This window comes from Ahaetulla prasina, chromosome 10 (assembly GCF_028640845.1).
Source record: "Ahaetulla prasina isolate Xishuangbanna chromosome 10, ASM2864084v1, whole genome shotgun sequence".
In the NCBI taxonomy this organism is placed as follows: domain Eukaryota; kingdom Metazoa; phylum Chordata; class Lepidosauria; order Squamata; family Colubridae; genus Ahaetulla; species Ahaetulla prasina.
In genome coordinates this window covers 19,973,396-19,994,140 of record NC_080548.1, presented here as the reverse complement: position 1 = coordinate 19,994,140, position 20,745 = coordinate 19,973,396, and the positions used below count along the sequence as shown (strand labels likewise).

Sequence of the window (20,745 nt, the reverse complement as noted above, 5' to 3'; positions counted from 1 at the left end):
CTGTTAACATATTAAAAAGCAGGGACCAGCTGTGTGTAGGTGGGAATAGTTTTGAGGTGGAGGAGGAAGTAGAAGAACCAAGTGCAAGTGCCAACCAAACCCATGTGCCAAGCCAAGGATAAATCGGAGCTGGGTTTACTCCCTCTGGCTTAATATCTGTGGAGAGTCTTGATCATCCAGGCCATCCAAAAGGCAACTGGACTTTCTTGGATTTTTTTTTCTCTTTGAAAATGTTTCACTTTTTCTCCAAGAAACCTCTTCCGGTTCTGACTGAACTTAAGAAGCCTCTTGGATGAGAAGCGAAACGTTTGCGAGGAAAAAACCCAAGAAGGCCCAGTTGCCTTTTGATAAAGCACCTTCGGGAGACTCTCTTGACTTGTTCCTTTCTCTAAGTCTTGTCTCTCATTTCTGGAATGTTGTGTGGGCAGATACTTGCCTGTTTGAATTCTCAAGTCCCCAGAATACCAGATTGTTATGCCATTGTTCTCAATCTGTCTGTGGGATCTTCTTGCAGCCGCTAACTAAGCAGATCACTGTTTCTTCAACTTCTTTGCAAAGATGGCATTTTGCTATCTGCTCCTGTCTTCCCAATTCTGACTTTCTATGGATTTGTTCATAAGGCTTGGCCTCGTGCAGCCAGAATTAGTCCCTGCGTCTCTTTCAGCAACTTCCCTGCTCTTGGCTTCGCCTCTTCTTTTCTTCATCTGCTGTTTCTTATAGATCAGCTTGGTATTCGGTAAACTTTCATGGTGTACTAGCTTCAGTGCTTCTTTGTTGATGTCCTACAGGTATTCTTTAAAATGCCCCCTTTTTTCTGTTTTTGGTTAGTTTCAAATTTAGCCAGATATTTAGATTGGAAATGCTATTGTTGTCCACTTATTTTGTCCTCCCTAAGGACCTATTATAAGGGATGTGGTGGCTAAGACCTGAGTCTTCGGAGAAGGGCGGTATAAAAATATGAATAAATAAAATAACTAAAATAAATAAAATAAGACGCTGAGCTTGTTGATCGAAAGGTTGGCAGTTCAGCGGTTCGAATCCCTAGTGCTGTGTAATTGGGGGAGCTCCTGTGACTTGTCCCAGCTTCTGCCAACCTAGCAGTTCGAAAGCAGTTAAAAAATGCAAGTAGAAAAATAGGGACCACCTTTGGTGGGAAGGTAACAGCGTTCCATGAGCCTTTGGCGTTTAGCCATGCCGGCCACATGACCACGGAGACGTCTTTGGACAGCGCTCGCTCTTCGGCTTTGAAACGGAGATTCAGGAACGACTAGCACATATGTGCGAGGGGAACCTTTACCTTTACCTTTACTTTTAAGGACCTGTTATTATCATATTATTATTTCTATCATCCTGGCTTTCAAATATGCCTGGCTGTGATTCCAGAGGAGTTTTCCTCCTTTTTCATCAATGTACCTGAGAAATTTGTGCATTTAAACATTCATTTAGAGCCCTCTTTATAAAAGCGTTCTCTTTCTTTCTTTCTTTCTTTCTTTCTTTCTTTCTTTCCTTCCTTCCTTCCTTCCTTCCTTCCTTCCTTCCTTCCTTCCTTCCTTCCTTCCTTCCTTCCTTCCTCTCTCTTTCATTCATTCATTCATTCATTCATTCATTCATTCATTCATTCATACCATGCCCGGGCTGGTACCAGAAACACAGAGACAGAATTAGACATTTTGCATCGTTATGAAAAGACACTGTCATATTACCTATTCATTTTTCGATTTATCTCATTCCTTTACATCAGTCACCTCCAAATTGAACATATTCCAGATGTGCAAACTGGAACTCCCCGAAATTCTGTAGCTATCATTGCTGAGAATTTTGGAACATGAGGTCCACACTCAGTTTGGAATAGTAGGTCCTAACTCTGCCTCTCTCCCTTGGAGCGTTTCAAGGTGGGGTTTGCTCCAGTGGTGAAATCCAATTTTTTTTTTACTACCGTTTCTGTGGGCGTGGCTTGGTGGGTGTGGTGTGGCTTGGTGGGCGTGGCAAGGGAAAGATACCGCAAAATCTCCATTCCCACCCCACTCCAGGGGAAGGATACTGCAAAATCCCCATTCCCTCCCCACTCCTGGGGGAAGGATATTGCAAAATCTCGATTCTTTTTTTTTTTTCATAAAAAAGTTTTATTTTTACAATCATATCAAATAATTCATCCAATGTACAGTTATATACAATTAGTCGGGCTTGCCCATTCACCACCCCCCTTTTTAACACTCTTCCCTCTTCTACCTTCTTTTACTTTCCAGACCTTCCTCTCCTTCTCTTATCTACATCCTCTCCTCCCTCCACCCTCCACCTTCCTTCTCCCTCTTCTACCCCTCTTCCTTCCTCTTCTCCTCTTTCCTACCTCCTACTCTCTCCTCTTTTCTCCCTCCCCACCGTTCTAAAATAGTAACTGGGCAGACCCGACCCTACATTAATTTATGTAAATCTCCATTCTCACCCCACTCTGGGACCAGCCAGAGGTGGCATTTGCTGGTTCTCCAAACCACTCAAAATTTCCGCTACCGGTTCTCCGAACTGCTCAAAATTTCCACTACTGGTTCTCCAGAACCTGCTGGATTTCACCCCTGGTTTGCCCACATTTGCTCTTTTGTGTATAATATCTTCTACCCCGAAGCTGCCATCCAAGCAGATTCCTTCTTCTTATCCACTGGACATTTCAATCTGCTGATCTAGGCATCCCCCTCCTCCTGTTTTCCCAAGCAAACTCACAGGAGGCTATTCGGTTTTCTTTTTCTTTTTTGCTTCTTGAAGACTCAATTTGTGACAGGCATGACTAAATATGGGGGGGGGGGAAGGGGGGGGCTAGCTCAAAAGGAATGAATCTCTTACTCCCCCTCCTGGCCAGCATCCCTAAACGCAGCAGAGCTGAGGAGAGAGAGGGGTGGAGGGAGAGAGAGAGTGGGAGAAAGAGGGAGAGGGAGGGAGGGAGGGAGAGAGAGAGAGAGAGAGGATGGACGAAGGAGAGGAGAAGAATAGCCAAATTAAAGATCATTTAGGCTCATGGCAGAAGGAGGAATATCTTGTTCTTTTTTCTTGGATACAACCATTTTTTCATTTCGTTTCTTCCCCCCCCCCCTTCCCATAGTTTCCTATGAAAATGATGAATGCTTAACAATCAATGCTCATTTTGAGATTTTAAGGGGCGATGGGTCTCCTTCAAAGCTTCTCTTTCATCCCCGAAAGAGGTGAAACAGCCTGGGGTGGTTGAAACATTTGTTCCACCTACCCCTGGATGCTCTAGAGCAGGGGTCTCCAGCCTTGGTCCCTTTAAGACTTGTGGACTTCAACTCCCAGAGTTGAGCAAAGCTGGCTGAGCAACTTTAAGAGTTGTGGACATAAACTGTTTCAACTTCTACCCTCAAATCGACGCTATAGAGCACTGCACATCAGAACAACTAGACAAGAACAGTTTTTTCCCAAACGCCATCACTCTGCTAAACAAATAATTCCCTCAACACTGTCAAACTATTTACTAAATCTGTACTACTATTAATCTTCTCATCGTTCCCATCACCCATCTCCTCCCACTTATGACTGCATGATTGTAACTTTGCTGCTTGTAACTTTACAATTTATATTGATATTGTTTCCTGATTGCTTATTTGTACCCTATGACAATCATTAAGTGTTGTACCTTATGATTCTTGATGAACATATCTTTTCTTTTATGTACACTGAGAGCATATGCACCAAGACAAATTCCTTTTGTGTCCAATCACACTTGGCCAATAAAAAATTCTATTTTATTCTATTCAACTCCCAGAATTCCTCAGCCAGCAAAGCGTTGCTGACTGAGGAATTCTGGGAGTTAAAGTCCAGAACTCTTAAAGTTGCCAAGGTTGGAGACCCCTGTTCTAGACAGGACCTTTTAAGCTGCGGGTCATCTATGTCTGTCATCTTATATCTCAGGCCAATCCAGGTTATGGACAGGTAACCCCTTGCTCATCAACCTGAGTGCTGGAGAGAAATGCATTATTTCATTTTCCTTGCTTTCTGTATTCTCTTTTTCTCTCTCTGTCTCATCCAGGCGGAACCTATGGAGACGACCCTTTCCACAGTTACAATGAATGAACTTGAAGTTCCCATCAGTGGGGACTTTGAAATCCATGAGGAGGAAGAGGTAGCTCCGACCGAGCTTGGCAATGAAGTGGTGCCTCTGGTCACCCCTGCAGCTGGGCCAGGGTTGAAAAAGAAAATGGAACCAGGGCTCCTGGACAATACAATAGAGTCTGGGAATTCAGCAGCACAACTCCCCCAGAAAAACATATTGGAAAGGAAAGAAGTGCTCATAGGTAAGATGTATTACAGATTGCCAATCTGGCTCCAGTCCAAAGCCATGTGTGAAGGAGGGAATGAAATGAAGGTCTTTGGTTTCCTTGCTTCAGAGCGCATGATGTGGCTTCCCAGAGTGCTAAAAGCAAAATGTTGCCTAGAGCAGGGGTCTTCAACCTTGGTCCCTTTAAGACTTGTGGACTTCAACTCCCAGAGTCCCTCAGCCAGCTTTGTTGGCTGAGGGACTCTGGGAGTTGAAGTCCACAAGTCTTAAAGGGACCAAGGTTGGAGACCCCTGGCCTAGAGGAATTTACTGTATCACATTGCTTAGTTGCCAGACTGATCAAGATTCAAGAGACATTGTGTAGAGAGCTAACTACAAGCTTCTCCATTATCCATGAAAAGACTCACCAGGTTGCTGGATCACTGAAGGCTGTTAGAAAGAATACACAGAATAACAGAGTTGGAAGGGACCTTTGAGGTCTTCTAGTCCAGCTCCCTTCTCAAGCAGAAGACCCTATACCAGTGATGGCTAACCTTTTTCCCGTCACGTGACAAAAGCATTGGGAGCATGGGGGGGGGGTTCGTATGTACACATGCCCACACCCATAATTCAGTGCGCCCCCCCCCCCCGCGCATGCATGCGCTACCCCCCCACTTTTGGCACGTGATGGCCCGGTAGGCCTGTTTTTCACCCTCCCCAAGTGGAGGGTGAAAAACAGAAAACCTCTCCCGGAGGCCTCCGAGGCCAGAAACTGCCCATTTCCCAACTTCTGGTGGGACCGGAAGGCCTGTTTTTTGCTCTCCCCAGGCTCCAGAGGCTTTCTAGGAGCTCGGGGAGGGCGAAAAACGGGCCTTCCGATCCTACAGTAAGTCAGGCAACAGGCCGTTTCCAGCCTCCGGAGGGCCTCAAGGGGATGGGGGTGGGGAAGGTTGAGCCCCTCTTATTTGTGGCTGCCCCTCAAAGAGAGAGAAAGTCTCTAGCCTCATGTGGGGATACAATAGTTCTTAAGAGGAAATAGTTTCATGAAGTGGTGAATTCAATTTTTTTTATTACCGGTTCTGTGGGCGTGGCTTGGTGGGCGTGGCAGGGGAAGGATACTGCAAAATCTCCATTCCCACCACACTTCAGGGGAAGTATATTGCAAAATCTCCATTCCCTCCCTACTCCTGGGGGAAGGATACTGCAAAATCTCCATTCCCACCCCACTCTAGGGCCAGCCAGAGGTGGTATTTGCCGGTTCTCCGAACTACTCAAAATTTCCACTACCGGTTTTCCAGAACCTGTCAGAATCTGCTGAATTTAACCCCAGCTTCCATGGCTAGAATTTTGATAACCATTTCCCATCCATTTAATCTCAATAAATGTTAAAGAAGACACTTAGAATCTAGAAAGAGAAACATACAGTTAAAGAGAAAAGTTCATATACCTAAACGTGCTCTATTTGTGAACCATCATTGCCTAATTTTCTAGTGGTTTTTTTTAAAAAAAAAATACTGTAAAAATCCACATTCACTTTCCGTTTTCAACTTTTCCTAATTCAAAGCATTTCTTTGGAATTTCCCTACGTGTGCATCACATTTAGCAGAAATATCCCACATCAAATTGATTCATGATCAGTTTTGAGGCATTCAGTTCAGCAATTTGATGTTATCTGATTTATTTCAAAAGCTGGATTTGATTCAGAGTCTTGCTCTCCAAACGCCGTTCTAAACCAAACTTTCCACAGTCCTTGTTTTTTATGGCCTTTTCTCTTTTGTTTTGCTCATGCTGGTTTTTAAAACAGATTTTCCTTAAAGCTCTCCCCCTGCTATGCTTGATTTATTGTGCAGCACCTTGCTCTTATTGTATCTGAGCCTGCTTTTATGTGCTGTTTTTATTGTTGCAGCGACTTCTCTGGTCATTGACCATAAATAAATAGAAATAAATTCCAAATTTCAACTTTCAAAAGGCTGCTAGACTAGAATGCGTCAGGGGTCCAATGCAGCAGAGCCCCCCTGCTTATGTTCTTATATACATCCAAAGCCAACCACAATCATTCTCATAACTGGCTATCCTTACAGAACTGGCTATCCAATGCTCTGATCCAGTCCCTTGGGAGAAAACCAGTTTTTCAAAGCTTTATGTTTTGAAACATAAAGCTAACAGTTTCGGGAGCATGAAAGCCCTTCTTTAGAACCAGAGAAATATACAATACGTCAGAGGTAGCTGCGGGGGGTGGTGGGTGGTAGGATGATAAAAAAAAAAAGTCAAGATGGTATCCACAGCCGTACAATCAAAGATTCACTCCATTTCTATGCATGTGACATGTCAAAAAGGAGATGAGGCTTCAGTAGTGCAGTTGCAGCCACGCTCTTGACTATTTCGATTCTTCCTTTGTAGACCCTCCATCCAGCCACCTGTTCGTCCATCCATCCATCCATCCATCCATCCATCCATCCATCCATCCATCCACCTGCTGATTCTTCTCTACTTCCTCAGGCTTTTACTATTCAATTATTTTTTTTCTTCCTCTGTAGACATTCCTGATATCCATCCGTCCATCTATCTGTCCACCTGTCCATCCATCCATCTATCTATCCATCCATCCATCCATCTGTCCGTCCATCCATCCATCCACCCGTCCATCCCTCCATCCCACCTGTCCATCCATCCATCCATTTATCCATCCATGCATGCATCCCTCAATCTACCTGTCCATCCATCCATCCATCCGTCCGTCCGTCCGTCCATCCACCTGTCCATCCATCCATCCATCCACCCGTCCATCCCTCCCTCCCACCTGTCCATCCACCCATCCATCCATCCATCCACCCACCCACCTGTCCATCCATTCACCTGTCCATCCCTCCCTCCCCTCCCTCCCTGCCTCCACCTGCCCATTCCTCCCTACTTCCTCAGGTTTTTACTATTATTAAAATTATTATTTTTTTAAAAAAATGTTTTTATACAAAAGGTAAGCAGATGCAAATCTCTCTAACTTTCCTCTATCGTCCCTTTGCAGCTGTGATTGTGGGAGGGGTCGTTGGGGCCCTCTTCGCAGCTTTCCTGGTGATGCTCTTGATCTATCGGATGAAGAAGAAAGACGAAGGAAGCTACACGCTGGAAGAGCCCAAGCAGGCAAGTGTCACATACCAAAAACCTGACAAGCAGGAGGAATTTTATGCATAGACTGGAACCTCGAGTGCCTCGCCATCTCTTTCGGTCTCAATGCTGTCCTTTTTTTAAAAAACAACAACAACAACAACAACAAAAACATCTCTAATTCAAACCGCCTCTTTCTAATCGAGTCTTATCCAAGTTTAACCTGAAAGATTGAAGAAAACCAACCATTTTAAAAAGGGTTGCACATTTTTACAAGGCAACAGAGCTGACTCTCATTGTAGCACAGGAGATCCTGAAAGGAGCGCCGATGTGGGGGACCCAAGAGGTAGACCTTTTCGGCTGTTTCTCCTGGAAGATCTTCTGGAATTAACAGGAAGTCCTGGACTCATACCTAACTCAGGACTTGAGCACTGATCTTTTTTAAAAAAATTAAGTGGACACTTTTGGTTGTCGATACTTTCTGATACTCTTCAAGACGAGGGTTTAACTTCACGTGCTAGAAGATGCAATATTTGATCGACCGGGCTGCTCACGAGCCATCACCTCTTCCGACTGAGCAACTGTGCTGGAGTTGACCCTTGGGATTGCTTCCTTGAAGATATCACCCGGTCTGCAGAGGGCAACTCCTTAACACTCGTGTCTTGCTTCCTTTCTCCCTTCATCTCATCCTTGTTCAACAGCCAAAAGACCTCAGATGCTACCTTTCTGTTGGCAAACCCAGCCTAAGCTTGCCTTGGTTTCCAACTGAAGCTTGTGCCCAGGTTCATTGGGATTCACTGTGAGGTTAAACCTTTGATTAGCACAGTATTCCAAGTCTAGGCAAGAGGCTGAAGAGCATTTTTCCTAAGATATTTGATCGTGAGCAGGAGATGGCAATACCCAATTGGTTTTGTTTTTTTAAAAAAGAAAGTCAAGCTATCTTCTAAAATCATGTAGGAAATAGATCATATTTCACACATCTTGATGAATGATGTGGTCATTTCTTCATTGATGGGGGACTGGTGGGAGGTTTATTGGGGAAGAGTAGAATGACGTGAGCCTAGTTCTTTGATTCCATTGGACTCTGTAAATATATGGATTAAAAAAAAAATGAAATAAGTATATAGAGAACTTGAGTGGGGGAGAATCCTGATTCTTCTGAAGCAGTTAGTTGTAGAGTAACAGCAAGCATACAAAAGAAACATTTCGGTCAAGTTTGTTAAGCAAGTTCATTTTCCATAACGATGTAGGAGAGGTGACTGTGCTGACCCCAAAGAATTATAAGGACGTTGTAAACCCCCAGTCTGAACAAAGAACGAGAATAAAAACAGTAAATGAACCAGATAATTGGAATGTTGGATACCATGCAATAAAATCAAGCAATGGAAAAACCAGTGTTTTAACCTATTGGAAGGCGAAGTCAGAATAACAAATCGGTAGTAATTGTTTGGAAAGAAAAAAAAAAAGACATATGAATGATAAATGTGCTGTAATTATGTCAGTGATAGAATGTTGTTACAAGATGCTTGTTGCTCTTGGTAATTGATAATTCCTGTTGCGTTAACTGAATGTTGTACACATGCACCTTGAGTAGAATGCAATGACCAGAAGCTGTGATCATATTATTTATGGTTGTAAGAAGAAAGTAGGAAGGATGTAGAGTTGTACATTAACACGCTCCTGACAAATACATATGGAGAAAAGCTGGGAATTCTGTTTCACTTTTAAAAAAAGGAGAGAAAGTTAAAAAAAAAAAATCAAAGGTGAAGATTCCGGCATCTAAAAGTTTATCAAAACCACGGAAGAGAAAAAAAAAGTGTTGTTTTTTGAACGATAGCAATTTTTATTGAATTTTCAAACCAATACAGTTAATTATGGTAGTAGTACTAGTAATAATAGAAGTAATAACGGTTAAGAACCAAATTAATACATTTCCTTTCACCTTCTTTGAGTAAATTATATATATCTTTAAAAAAATTAAACAGCACAAAAGAAAAAAAAGAATGAAAAAATATATTAAAAAAACACTAAACATTGTGGAAAATTAGTACTTTTCTATTATGTCAAAGTCATAGTATTGTACGGTGTTTATTCAAATTGTTACAGGTTCGTTTTTTAAACTTCCTGGTAAACATGGAGCATCTGGAGTCATATTGTCCAATATTGCCTCTTCATTGCTACAAAAGTTGGAAAGCTCACAAATTTCATTAAGTTATGCTTTGGAACCTTCTAGTAATATATCAGAATATATCTGATATATCAGAATATATCTCCTTCTAGTAATATATCAGAATCACTTCAAAAGGAAAAAAAAAACAACCATTCAGATTTTATGTATCCAAACCTTTTTATAGCTACAGCATGTTCAGACTTTTGGAAAGCAACAGGTTAGTCCTCGATTTATGACCACAGTTGAGCCCCAGATTTCTGTTGCCAAGCGACAGTTGTTAAGGTAGTTTCGCCCCGTTTTACCGCTTTTCTTGCCAACGTTGTGAAGTGAATCGCTGCGGTTATTAAGTTAGTAACATGGTTGTTAAGTGAATCAGGCTTCCCCACGGAGTTTCAGACGGTTGCAAAAGGGGATCACGTGACCCAGGGGACACAGCAACCGGTATGAGTACATGTCAGTTGCCAAGCATCTTGAATTTTGATCACGTGACCCCCCCGAGGATGCTGACATGGTTGTTAGTGTGAAAAACGATCCTAAGTCACTTTTTCCAGTGCTGTTGTAACTTTGAAAAGTCACTAAACGAACTGTTGTAAGTGGAGGATGACCTGTACTTTATTAACATTCCTAAACTTGAGGGGAAAAAAAGAATTAGCGATTCAAAACAAAACGAAAGAAATTAAAACACCAATGGTTAGTTAAAAATCCTATCTATCGCATAATATTATAATCATTTGGACGGGAAAAACAGATAAAAACCCATTCCATCTACATTCAGCCTCTCCATATTGATTTTCCCTCAAGTTCTCTAACATGTGGGTTAGAAGAATCTGAAAAAACAAGGCTTTCAGTTCATCCGGTAGGCCCGTGATGGCGAACCTATGGCATGCGTGCCAGAGGTGGCATACAGAGCCCTCTCTGTGGGCACAAGCGCCATCGCCAGCTGCTCTTCTGGTTTCCAGCATGCGCATGAGTGCTGGCCAGGTGGTCTTTGCGCACGCCAGAGTGCTGGAAACCCGAAGACCAGGTGGCCAGCACACGCAGTGGCCAGCTGATCTTCAGGTTTTCAGCACTCAGGCACATGTGCATGTGCATTCCAGTTTGGTCACTCAATGCCGAAAAGGTTCGCCATCCCTGGAGTAGGCCAAATGAGTAAAGTGAAAATGAATTTGTTACAGAGGTTTCCTTTCATGTACAGAGGGCAAAAACCAACAGATGGATAGGAGCGATACCGTCATCCCCCACCTCTCCTTCATGCAATTATTATTGGGCATGTCTGAGTGGGCAAATGTTGATCTGATGATCTTGCACTGTGTGCAAGGTGGCACCCAGTGAACTCTCTCACCATATATATATATATATATTGATAAATTCAATGTTTGCCAGCTTTGAACTTTAACAAGCTAAGAAGGATTAGGCCTGCTTAGTATTTAGATGGGAATCTGGTCAAAAAACATCTGAGAAGAACAACAGATGAGAAGACCGGTTTCTGAATGATTGTCAAATTCAGAACAGTCATCAGGAGGGGAGCCTGACTTGAGAGACACTTAAATTTGTTGAATTAACAAAAAACAAAACAGGTAAAAAGGAAAGTGTTGCAATTACACATGTGCGTGTGTGTGTATGTGTGTTTGTGTGTGTCCATGGATGTTATATATTCAAACTTGAAGTTTGTGAGGGCACGTGCGTATTTTTATTCTCAGCCCATGTTAATCCACTAAGGGACAATCCCCATTGAAGGTTATTATGGACCATCTTCTATCGGTGCAGTGCAGGTTGGTAGAAAGATGTTTTTTTGACCTCTCTAGGACGTGAGAGAAAGTTGCTGGTCTCAGGTGCTCCGTCTGGTTGGGTGCTAAAGGCAGGACTAGAAGCTGGTTCTCTCTGTTCCCAGTCCAGCTTTTTTAGCCACAATACTGGTTGGCTTGCTGTTGCTCTCTCATCCCATTCTCAACCCTCCCCCCCCAAATCTCTTTATACCAGATCGTGTGTCAAGGTATAGAGTGGGAGGTCTCCTGAGCCCTGAAAAGGTTGCTAAGCTTACAGTCACTTGGATTGTTCAGCAAACAATGATTTAAATCAGGGGTCTCCAACCTTAGCAACTTTGAGACTTGTGGACTTCAACTCCTAGAGTTCCTCAGCCGCTGAGGAATTCTGGGAGTTGAAGTCCACAAGTCTTAAAGTTGCCAAGGTTGGAGACCCCTGGTTTAAATGACTTGGCAATGTGTCTGAATCCATTTATGGCACTCTATAAAGATTTCAGCCGATTCAAGACATATTTTTTTGGTAGTCTGTTCCAGTGGGTTGAGAGAGATTTATTCCACGGGAAAATATGCAAAGAATTGCAGCTGTAGATATCAAGAAGATATAGGCTTCGTTTTTAAGAATTGTTTGATGTCTGGACATGGAAAATTGCCTCTAGAGGTTTTGAAGGAGATTTTATGAGCCTTTTTTTAACAGTGGTGAACAGAAAACCCCCCACTCTTTAGTCATAACAGTTGAGAGGAAGAACGGACAGGTTTGATTTAATGGCTTTAGTCTCACCAGGAAGGAAGGTAAACCAACTGGGAGAAAGGGAAGGAAAAACAGAAGAAAATGTGAGGCTTATATTCCCCTCCGGAGATAAAAGGATAAATGTGGTTATTCTAAAGAAAACAGAAATCTGTTGGAGTCTTGTTATTGCCTGACTCAGTGGTGGGAGCTGGAATTAGTGGTGCCTCTTAAGTAATTGTAACCAAAAGGTTTGAACTTGAGAAGTTGAATAGTTTGCTTTAAGAGAATAACAGAATAACATGAAAAGATGCTGAGCTGTTAAGATGCTGAAATTCAATTCTAACAGAATAACGAAGTTGGAAAGGGACCTTGGAAGTCTTCTAGTTCAATCTCTTGCTCAAGCAGGAAACCCTACAAAAGCTTGTCCAATCTCTTCTTAGAAGAGCTTAGTCAACTAGTTAACTTTGACTGCAGTCAACTAGTTAACTCTGACTGCAGTTAACTAGTTAACTCAGTTCCTTTTAATGATAGAAAGAGAGCTAATCTCTCTGCCTGTCAACTTGAATATACTGCTTATGAGCTATTGAGTTTTGGTGTTACGCTATACTGCTTAAGCCTTTTTCAATCAGCACTTTATAGTTGTGTTGGATATAATACATCATTTCCAAGTAGGGACACTACATGACTATAAATTATGGCGTTCACATTCCAATATATCTGTAGTCACCAAGTTGGGGGGAGCTGTGCTTTATTTCAAGCTTCGTAGTGAACAAACACAGTAGTTGTCTGAAGCCTCCCACTTATACAGGAATTAAGCCACACATTTCCAATTCCAGACTTCCTATCAAACAGTAATATTTCGGGTCTATGACAATTTGCCATCACCAACTCACCACAGCCAACTTGTCATGACTCACTTGCTGTGGCCAACTCACCACGGGACAACTTGCCATCACCAACTTTCCACGGGTTAATTCGCTGTGGGACAAGAGTTACACGAATATCAAAGAAATGGTGGATCGGAATAATTCAACAAAAGTTGCAAAAGGAGGGACTGAATGAAATGTGAATGACAAAATGAAAACAACTTTTTGTTTATTTTTAATTAAATTGAATTGTTAAATTGTCCTGTTGCGAGTTGTCCAGCGGTAAGTTGGCCATGGTAAGTTGTGTTGTCCCACAGCAAGTTGGTCATGGTGAGTTGGCGGTGGGAAGTTTTCCCATTCTGTAATATTTCTGGCTGTCTTTGCTTCTCAACCTCAAAAAAAGCTTCTGTGTTTTCCTGGGTGGTAGGAATGGCAGTGTTTCTCAATCTCAGCCATTATAAGATGCGTGAACTTTGCCTTCCAGAATTCCAGAGTCAGGCATGGCTTTTGAAGTCCACACATCTTAAAATGGTTGAGATTGAGAGACACCGATCTGTGGTATGGCCAGGTAAAAGAAATCTAGGATTGAGGCTCTTAAGTTCTAGAACACTTTCTCTAGTTTGATACCTTCTAGATGTGGAGCAGAATACAACTCCCAGAGTTTTCAAACAAGGTAATCAATGGCTGGCAATTCTAAGAGGGGATGTTGAACCAGGTAAGAGATGGAAACCTTATGGTCCTCCAGATGTTGCTACATCTCACCAGCCTCATCTAGCACGGGGAATAAATTATGTGAGATGCTGGGACCAACATCTGGATAGCCCCAGTTCTTTGCCTCTGGGCTTGAGCAACCAAACATTCAACTGCGTTGAGGCTTAATTTGTGCCTTGGAGGCTAAGCTATTTTGGAAGGCAAGACTAACAAGGCAAGAAATGATATCCTTCTGCAGAAATACTACTGCAGTAACAAAAATGTTCCTTCCGCCTTCCCAAAGCTCTTCAAAAGATGCTCTCTTGCCGTCACCCCTTGCCACTGAGAAATCTTTCAGAAAGAACTGCCTTAAATCTTACTCATGTCAGGACCAGCACAAGGGACCCAGCCAATCGCTCTGGTGAAAGATTTATTTTGAAGAGAAAGCCTTACGAAGTCTCACCTTTGAACAAATCGCCATTTCTCTTTAGTAGTGTCTTCAAGTTCAATGATATAGTGGTGAGTTTACTTCTTTTCTAATTATGTTCAGCATTCTAGACTGGTTTGAGGACTGTGCTTTGGAAGAACCATAGCTCAGTTGCAGAACCCCTGCCTTGTAGAGAAAAAGTTTCAAGTTTAATCATTAGTATCTCCAAGGTAGGGCTGAAAAAATATATATATATAAATGGACAGTTGCTGCTTAATCAGAGTAGAAGTCTGAGACAGATGGCTTTAGAAACAGCATTCTTGTACTCCACTACAGTGTGTTTAGATGCAGATAATTTTTTCTGTGATTCATCTATACGTGTGTTTTGTGTGAGCGAGAAATCAGAAATAGCTTCTTTAAAACTGACAATCAGAATAAGAGCAAAAAACAATATCATATTCATACACGGTTTTATACAACTTTTCTAAAAAAAATTCCTTTTATCAGTAAAACAGCTTGCTTGCTGCAGTGACTTCACCGTTGTTTGTGTCTCTCAAGACAAAAAAAAAAAAATCCAATCTACCAGTTTTGTAAATAGAAAACAAAACGTGTATAAAATTTCAGAAAGAAAGCATTGAGACAGACGTTCTATCTCCCCAATTAACTCTCAAGAAGAATTGAAATGGCAGTGAAAAATTTCATCAGAATTTAGTTAAAATAGCTCAATAAAATAGCTCAAATGATATTCTGTGCTATTAATTCCGGGGAGCAAAGCGTGTAAATATTTTAAAGGGTAAAATGTCTTAAAATAAAACAAGAATGTATATAACTTCTAGAGATTAGTATCAAAATGGCTATTTAGTGTCTGTTTTAAAAAAATGGAAGACGGATGACAAATTTCTTTTAAAAAGAACCACACGTTTAATTGTTTTTGACCAGAGTCTATGGCCAAAACTTAAAAATGATTAAAAATATTTTTTTTTGCCAATGTAACATTGTAATGGTAATGTCTATTTTTTTTTTAATTACTCCTGTGTTGTGCCCATTTATAAAAAGGAGCCAAAATAAACACAAATGCTGACTTGGAGTCTTTGATTTGTCCTTTTTTTTAAAAAAATGCTTTGGGAACAAGGCAGGCGGTTTGATTTAACTCTCCATTGGAGAATCATTCGTATTAAGACGAATTTGTTCCAGCAATAACGCTAAGACTGGTTCAGAATTCTAGGTTTCAAAGCCTAATCAGTTAGAAGTCATTGGCTTTGGAGGAAAGAAAAAAAAAGACTGATTTGAGGTTTGATTCCAGGTAAAAATGTATAAACTTGCAAATTAATTTACCAGGATGAATTTTCATGGTTAACAAAGCCACTGTGCCATGAAGATTAATGTTTCAAAGACTCGGATGTGAAAATGCAATACGTTAACCAGCCGTGGAGGGAATCAACATATAATTTGCCATCATCTTCTCTTACAAGAGCCAATTGTTTCCAGCTGGGGACAAATGGAACCGATGCTAAGAATTTAAGTCCTGGTTGTTTAGACTGTAAGACTCCAGGGGCAGATAATTTATACTCCAGGGTGTTGACGACTTGAGTAGCTGACTTGGAGCAGCTGACTTGGAGCCTTTGCAAACTCTTGGAGAACATATGAGCTCCAGGAGAGCAGAGATAAATATTGCCATCTTCATGAAGGGGAACAAGCTGCAAATTAATGAAGGAGAATATTTGTAGCTGGGGATTGAAATGAAGCGGTCCTTGGTGCTCTCTGAGCTCGATTGTTTTCTTGCAGAAGTTTCACTACCCAAACTAGATAACATCGTCGGTGTTACCTAGTTTGGGTAATGAAATGTCTGCAAGAAAACAACCAAGTTCAGCAAGCACCAAGGAGCCCTCAAGTTACAAATCAAACATTTCCATATACCAGTAGTTAAATTCAGTTTCTTTTTACTACCGGTTCTGTGGGCATGGCTTGGTGGGTGTGGTGTGGTGTGGTGTGGTGGGCATGGCAGGGGAAGGATACTGCAAAATCTCCATTTCCACCCCACTCCAGGGGAAGGATAGTGCAAAATCTCCATTCCCACCCCACTCTGGGGCCAGCCAGAGGTGGTATTTGCCGGTTCTCCGAACTACTCAAAATTTCCGTTACAGGATCTCCAGAACCTGTCAGAACCTGCTGGATTTCACCCTTGCCATATACCAGGTAAAAATTCTAGAACAGATTATTAAGAGGAAAGGATTATGAACATGTAGTGTTGGAAGAAATTTCCCTGGTTCATTCCCAGCTGGGAAGCAGTCTCTGATGCTGAGAAGAAATAGACAGTGAAGCCAGCTGCCAGAAATGGGATCCTTTAATCCAGGAAGGCAAGAAAAGAAGTGACACAGCTCGAAGGTTACTGGCTTGCAAGCAAACTTGGAAGTGTGAATCTGAGTCTTTTATGCTTAATTCCCCTTCGAAGCTCCTGTAGCTTGATGGGTTTTGATGAGTTTCTGATTGCCCTGGGTTTTGTTTTCCTGTTTTCCTGGGTTAATCTTGGTCCCAGGACTTTTGTTTTTCCTATCCTAGGTGTTAATCCTGTCAGGGGCAGAAAGAAGGGAGTTTCGGTTTTTACCTTGGAGGGTTAAATTAAATATCGAAGGGGGTAAATTGAGGAGGGGGAGAATTTGAACTCAGAACAGTACTCATATTTGATTTTAATTCTGTTGCAGTCTAAGGCCCCAGATAACAGGATTTGGTTTCACTCTGTGATGTTCAGATTGTGGCCTCTTATGCCAAAATCCGAATGTCAAATTTTAATTAAGACTTTAGCAACAGGATTATATCCGGACAATGTGAATCAGGATATAACATCAGGGTCTCCAGACTTTGCAACATTAAGACTTGTGGACTTCACCTTTCAGAATTCCTCAGCCAGTCATGCTGGCTGGAGAATCCTGGGAGTTGAAGTCCACAAGTCTTAAAGTTGCCAAGTTTGGAGACCTGATGTAAAACCAAGTCCTCTGAAAAATACAGTATTGAAAGAATCAGTTACGTGTAGCCTCCATTCTGCAATACATCAGAAACGGATTTATTTCCAACTTTTCCAGTGTTCCGAACGGGACAGGATAAACATGATCTGTCTCTTGATTCCGGAGTAAAGATCTGCAGATATTCAAGAATCAGGGGTGAAATCTACTTACCTTCCTTACCGGTTCAGAAGTGTGTGCGCCGCATGCACACGCACACCCTCTGCACATGCGCAAAACTTTTCTGTGCATGCTCAGAGGGTACAAAATACATTACTTCCTGGTTTTAACCAGGTTTTCCTGGTTAAAACCAGGAAGTAACGACAGTCCGGAGGATGGGCGGAGCCTCACACCGTGATTGCTGCCGGTTCTCCGAAACCAACAGCCAAGATCGCTACCGGATCAGGCGATCCGGTCTGAACCGGGAGCATTTCACCTCTGTCAAGAATGGAAATGGAATAATATACTTATTTATTTTTGTTTAATTCATAAAGCTTGCCTTGGTTCTACAATTCGGGTCTGAAAGAGCAAGAACTCCTGGGACAGACTTTTTATGAAACAACCTATTTTTGAGTCTGCAAAATTAACCTCAATATTTCTTGTATTAGCTTCACTCAGTAGAGGGAGCAATTGAGCCAGGGACAGCAACTGACACTCCTAAAGGGGGCTTAAGAGAGATGATGAGAGAAGAAGAGAAGGAAAAGGAGAAGGAGAAAGGGCCACTATACATTTAGATTTCTTTCTGAACTCTAGGAGTTAAATAGTTTAAAAACATTCCTCAGTAGTTTGAAATGACCATTGCTCACTAGCTCTAGCATACTTGATAATAATTTTAGACCCCAGAGACACATTTCCAAATCTTTGTGTAGGATCCCCAGAAGTTCTCCAATAACAGTCAATGAATTACCTCTTGCAAATGCAACCAATCCTTGTGTGTGATCCTATTAGCTGCATTCAATTTTGTTGAAATTCATTAAATCAAATATAGCTTTTGTCCTGGCTGAATTGTTCTTAGAAGTGAGATCCACCACCTGCAGAAAGCTAATTCTGTTTATTGATTTCTTGCTATGCACTCTAGATTTAATCGTTAGGATGTCCTAGCTCATTTTTAGATGGCATATACTAGTGCATTATAACTAAGTGGAGTAATTTAGCATGGTTGTGATTATCAAATCCCCAAATCCTCCCGCAGGCTGGAATGCTAGACTTTCCAACACGAAAGATTACTATGAGGACAGAAGTAGGATATTCCAATTTCCAGACCATCAATGATTTGCCATTTACAATAATTGCAATTAATATATTAGCCGTAGTACCAAATCTGGGTGTATATTGGACACTCCTAAGTCAAAGCAAGCTCACTAAAAAGGCTGACATGCAGCAGCCATCTTCCCATAATTCCCCTCAAAGCAAGCAAAACATATGATGATTGCTTTATACTAAGGTTTCTCAACTTCAACAACTTTAAGATGTGTGGATATCCACTCCCCGAATCCCCTCGTCTACACTTCTTAAAATCAAACATCGCTTCATAGAACTTAAGTCCTGTCGCGATTAGCTTGCTTTAGCCACTGTAGTTTTAAGCATTGATTACGGTTGCCATATTGTATGAACTCTGGCTTAGTTAGAGAAGCTTCTCTATCATTGAAACCATAGGTCTACATTACATCTTATGGGGATAAGGAGATGTTGGAAGAAATATCCTTCTGGGTTCAGTTCCAAGTGGGGGGAAAAGAGACTGGATTTATGGAAGTTGCTTGGAAAGAAGGTTTATTGATGAACAGGATCACATGCCTTGGAGATCTTGGGCAAAAAAAGGAAAGAGATCCTGAGAGACCCTGGGTTTTATACCCTCTCTGGCTTTGAACTTCCTGGGGTACAGGAAGACTATCCTGATTAGTTACTGTCAAAGGTCATGGTTAGCTTTGTAGGTTGTCTGTGTGCTAAGTTTGGTTGAATCTTGTTGGGTGAGGCAATGAAGGGCAATTAAATGGCTCTGCCTGAAGTAGATCTTTGTTATGTAGAATGGACTGACTCAGGCCTTAATGGCCCATTAACAAAGGTGGTGGTGGTGGTGGTGGGGCTGAGTTTCTGCCTCCCTTTTAGGGGAAATATTCTGCCCTTTTAATATTTCCTAAAAGATTTCATTTTTCTAGGAGAGGGATGGGCTTTAACTTCCTACAGAGAAAAAGGAATAGTTGTTTCCTTTTCATTCAGTAGGGCTGACAAACCTTAGTGACAAATGCACTGAGCATTGGAATGGCCGCTCTCAAGAAATTCCCCTTCCCCACCAATTTTTGACAGGGGCCCCAAGTCAACCAGCAGAGCGAAGTTTTAAGGCACATCTGGAAGGCCAGAAGGTGGGGTGGATCTCACTTCTGGTGGCAAGTTGTTCCAAAGGGAGGGGGAATAGCAGAAAAGGCTGTTCTCTTAGACGCCATCAGCCAAAATTCTTTGACCGGTGGGGGTCTGCAGTATGCTGCTTCTGCTAGAATAAATGGGGTCCCTAGGAGCCAAGATGGTTCCTCAAAGTGCAGTGGCTGAGACGCTGAGCTTGTCGATCAGAAAGGTCGGCGGTTCAAATCCCTAGTCTCCTGTGTGAGCAGGGGGCTGGACTAGATGACCTCTAAGGTCCCTTCCAACTCTGTTACCGCCTCGCACTCATGTTGGAAGCACCGAGGCACTTCCGGGTTGAAAGCAGTGGTGAGATTCAGCCGTTTGCACTGGTTCAGACAAACTGGTTGTTAAATTAACACACACACACACACACACACACCGGCTATCAAAGTGGATCCTGGGCGCTGCACTGTGCTGCAATGGAGAAATGGGTAATGGAGCAGCCGGCACAAGGGAAGGAGAAGGCCGTTTCCCCTCTTTCTTCTTTCTGCTTCTCCTCCTTCCCTCGTGCCGGCTGCTCCGTTATCTGTTTCTCCATTGCAGCGCAGCACCCAGGATCCACTTTGATAGCGTGTGTGTGTGTGTGTTTGTGTAATTTAACAATCAGTTCACCCAGGGTCAGGTTGACTGATGCGGGAAGCTCATCACACATATGCGGCGGAGCTGGAGGACGGGGATGGGCCACGCCGCCCACAACAGCCAATCTGGACAAACTGGTTGTTAAATGTCCAGAAATATTTCACAAGAGTTCTCCACTCTTCTGATCACAACAAAATACCTTATGCCACCAGACTTGAAATCCTGGGTTTAGAAAATTTAGAACTATGCTGCCTTTGACATGACCTGAGTTTAACTCATAGAATCATCTATTACAATGTCCTTCTGTTGAAGACTACTTCAGCTTCAATTGCAACAATACACGAGCACACAATAGATTTAAGCTTAATGTTAACCGCTCCAATCTTGATTGCAGAAAATAGGACTTCTGTAACAGAGTTGTTAATGCCTGGAATGCACTACCTGACTCTGTGGTTTCTTCCCAAAATCCCCAAAGGTTTAACCAAAGACTATCTACTATTGACCTCACCCCATTCCTAAGAGGTCTGTAAGGGGCGTGCGTAAGAGCACCAGCGTGCCTACCGTTCCTGTCCTAATGTTCCCTTTGATTGTATCCAATTCGTATGGTTATTTCATGCTTATAATTATATATACTGTTGTGTTTGACAAATAAATAAAATAAATAAAAAAATAAAATTATTTGAATCCCACACACGCTGGTTGAAAGGATTAGCCAGTGAATCACCATTGTCCAGGGAACATCTAACTGGAGGTTTCTTTCATGT

The 20,745-nt window shown here is 42.1% G+C and overlaps 1 protein-coding gene across 3 annotated transcripts in view; it reads left to right on the top strand.

The window, feature by feature from the left end:
• Positions 1-15,082, top strand: part of SDC3 (syndecan 3) — a 109,131-nt gene extending 94,049 nt beyond the window's left edge. For 2 of the 3 annotated variants that reach the window (XM_058195809.1, XM_058195810.1), the window contains exons 4-5: positions 4,034-4,298; positions 7,284-15,082. In XM_058195809.1, coding sequence (XP_058051792.1) covers positions 4,034-4,298; positions 7,284-7,450 — 432 coding nt within the window. In that variant the 3' untranslated portion in view covers positions 7,451-15,082. Of the gene's footprint in view, positions 1-4,033; positions 4,299-6,661; positions 6,803-7,283 lie in introns of those variants that run through there. The other variant, XM_058195811.1, reaches the window with a different exon arrangement.
• Positions 15,083-20,745: the final 5,663 nt, after the last annotated feature.